Source organism: Neomonachus schauinslandi, chromosome 9 (assembly GCF_002201575.2).
Source record: "Neomonachus schauinslandi chromosome 9, ASM220157v2, whole genome shotgun sequence".
NCBI lineage: Eukaryota > Metazoa > Chordata > Mammalia > Carnivora > Phocidae > Neomonachus > Neomonachus schauinslandi.
In genome coordinates, this window is record NC_058411.1 from 74,415,544 (window position 1) to 74,418,687 (window position 3,144).

General features: G+C 37.6%; 1 protein-coding gene across 1 annotated transcript; it reads right to left on the minus strand.

Annotated features, from left to right (window-relative positions):
• Positions 1-1,426: 1,426 nt before the first annotated feature.
• Positions 1,427-2,365, minus strand: LOC110585304 (olfactory receptor 4F3/4F16/4F29-like). Its single transcript, XM_021695517.1, has one exon. It carries the CDS (start codon positions 2,363-2,365, stop codon positions 1,427-1,429), a length of 939 nt encoding a protein of 312 aa, XP_021551192.1.
• Positions 2,366-3,144: the final 779 nt, after the last annotated feature.

Sequence of the window (3,144 nt, forward strand, 5' to 3'; positions counted from 1 at the left end):
TTGTTTAAAGATCAGAAAGATTTGTCTCTGGCCTATATTATCTTTGGGTCCCAAAAGTTCTAAAGTGCCTTAGCTGTTCAGTCTTAGAAATCATGACCCACTAACAGAGACAGATAAAGGAATGCAGTAATATTCACACATGAGATTCTTGAAGCTTACTTAAGATAACTGCCAATCCTTGGTAACAATAAGAAAAGTTATGGTGAACACCCTTTAGAGTGTTCATTAGAGTAGAAAACAATACACAGGGGGGAATACTGTTTAATTGTGGATTTTTAGTAAGTGATATAAATGAAAGCCATGAATGAGACCATGGATGAGTGATGAAGTAATCATGCAGTTGTAAAATAACCAGAAATTTCTTGTTAGCCTGCAAATAAAGAACTTGGAAACAACAAATAATCATACAAAACCAATACCAATGAAGAGAGTCATGACCTCAGTTGTGCTACTTCTGCTATCACCAAGGTCAGAAATAGCAGGCCAGAGGAATAGTCTATTAATGAAAGCTCAAGAATCCAAATTAATAAGTGAGCCTAGATTTTTTTAAAATCAAAAGTGAAAAGAGTTCACTATGTGAGGTGTTAGATGTGTTAATTATCTTGATCTTGGTAATAACTTCACAGTGCATGTGTATATCAAGTTATCATATTGTACACTTTAAATGAATAAATTATATTTGACAACTATTCCTCAATAAAGTTGGGGGGGGAAGTGTGGAGATCTGATTCTCACCTTGAATCTATCACTTAACATCTCTGTGCCTGACTGTTATCATCTATAAAATAAATAGGTTGGAACAAATGATCTCAAATTCCAGTTCTAAAATTCCACAGTTCCACTATATAATCAACAGTTCTCTAGGTGACCAAAGGAATGGGGTAATAGGAAACAAACAGATACCTTAGAAGAAAAAAAAGTCCAGCCAATTGACATTATGGCAATTTGATAGATAGTTTGAGTGAAGGAGGTTAACCAATTCAAAGCAGAGAAAGTATAACAGTGAAAAGGAATAACATGCTAATTTCCAGCACCTAATTGTTGAACACATTCTCTGTTTGGCACCTTTTGAGGGATAAGACATTTGGAAGTGGTGGATTAAGGTGATAACTTTGGTTTGACATATTTTCCATAGTAATTAAAGAGGGATGAACAAGAAGCATTTCTTAATACTCACTACACAGAGTTTTCATAAATATTAAACAAAATAATTTATACAAAACATCCAGCACAGGGTCTGAAACACAGAAGTCCCAATGTTAGCTCCTTTTATCATTAGTTAGGGTACTAGACATACACGGTGACATGGTAAATACCTAACTGTAACCTAGTATGTAAAATTAATAGAGATCTAAAATTTCAATCACTTTATTTTTTCTGTTGTTATTGAGTGTAGAGCTAAAAATTTTTTTGATCTCTATAGTATTTAGTACATACTCCTGTAACTCACAAGCTGATGACAGAGTTTCTTCATTGCTGCCTTCATCTCCTTATTCCTGAATGTGTAGATGACTGGATTCAGAAAAGGGGTGAGAACTGCATCAAAGATAGCAAGAAATTTATCCAGGTGTGATGAGGGGAAGGGCCAGGTGTAGAAGAAGATTAATGGTCCAAAGAATAAAACCACCACAGTGACATGAGCTGACAAAGTAGAGAGGGCCTTTGATACCCCACCTGAAGAGTGTTTCCAAACTGTGGCCAGAATGATGATGTAAGAAATAATCAGTATAAAGAAGGAACCCACAGAGATGAGTCCACTATTGGCTGTGACCATGAACTCCAGTCTGTTGGTCTCCGTGCAAGCAAGTTTAATGAGTTGAGGAAGATCACAATAAAAGCTGTCCAATACATTAGGACCACAGAAGGGCAAGTCTACAACAAAAGCCAATTGGGCCACTGAGTGAATGAGGCCAAGGACCCAGGCTGCCACCAGAATAAAAATGCACATTCGTGGGCTCATGATGGTCAGGTAGTGGAGAGGCTTACAAATGGCAACGTATCTGTCAAAGGCCATGGCAATGAGCAACACCATTTCTGTGCCCCCAATAGCATGAATAAAGAAGATCTGAGATATACAACCTCCAAAAGAGATGGATTTGCATTTTCTGAAAAGGTCATAAATCATTTTGGGGGCTGCAATAGAGCAAACCCCCACATCAAGAAAGGAGAGGTTGGCCAGCAGGAAGTACATAGGAGAGTGCAAGGTAGGGTCAATGCTCACAGAGAACACAATGAGGAGGTTTCCCATTAGGCTTGCCATGTAGAACACAGAGGAAAAGAGGAAAAGAATAAGCTGGATCTCCCATGAATTGGAGAGTCCCAGGAATACAAATTCAGATACCACAGATTCATTGGCTCCATCCATTGCTTCTGCAAGAAGAGGTGACACTAATTTTACCTGCAAAAGGGAGTAAAGAGAAAATCAACTTTGTGGGGAGTCGCTGAATGCATGAGTTTCATATCATAAAGAAAAAAACATTGCCTTACTTCACAAAGCCAAAACACATCTAATATAACCCCTTAAACTGTAGTTGCAGAAAATAGGCAGTAACTCATTGCTACAAAGCACTACTTCTAACTCCCTAGTCTCCTTAAAATTCCCTAGAATTTGATAAGAGAAGATTAAGCAAAATCTGCTGAATTACAAAGGTTGTAAGAGGCAGACCAGGAATGCCCTGGAATAACATAAGAGAAGAAAGAAGAAATGGAAATGAGCTCATTGATTTTTCCCTCACAGTTTATTACTCCTGCTCATGGAGTTCCCCAGAACTCAGGCAATTTATGATGATCTTTGTTTTCCTTATCCCTTTGACTGCCTCTATATGCAATGCTATCAGTCTCATTAATGTTCTCTTACATTTAGCCTCATTCTTTTGCATTTTATCAAATCATATTCACCTTTTCCTCCTCAAGAGAAAAGATAATGTAGAAACTCAAGGTATCCAGCTATTGTAGCACAGCTCAGGAAATGGAAGTGATCATAGAGCTTGAGCTATGAGAGCATATAATAAAGTAAGGACAAGCCAGAAGAGGGATTTTCCCTGCAGAATCTAAACATGGTTGGGCTAATGCGATATAGAAAAAAAAAACTTATGAGATTTGTATTTGTAGATCTTTGCGCATGCCATGTTCAGTTTTCATGGT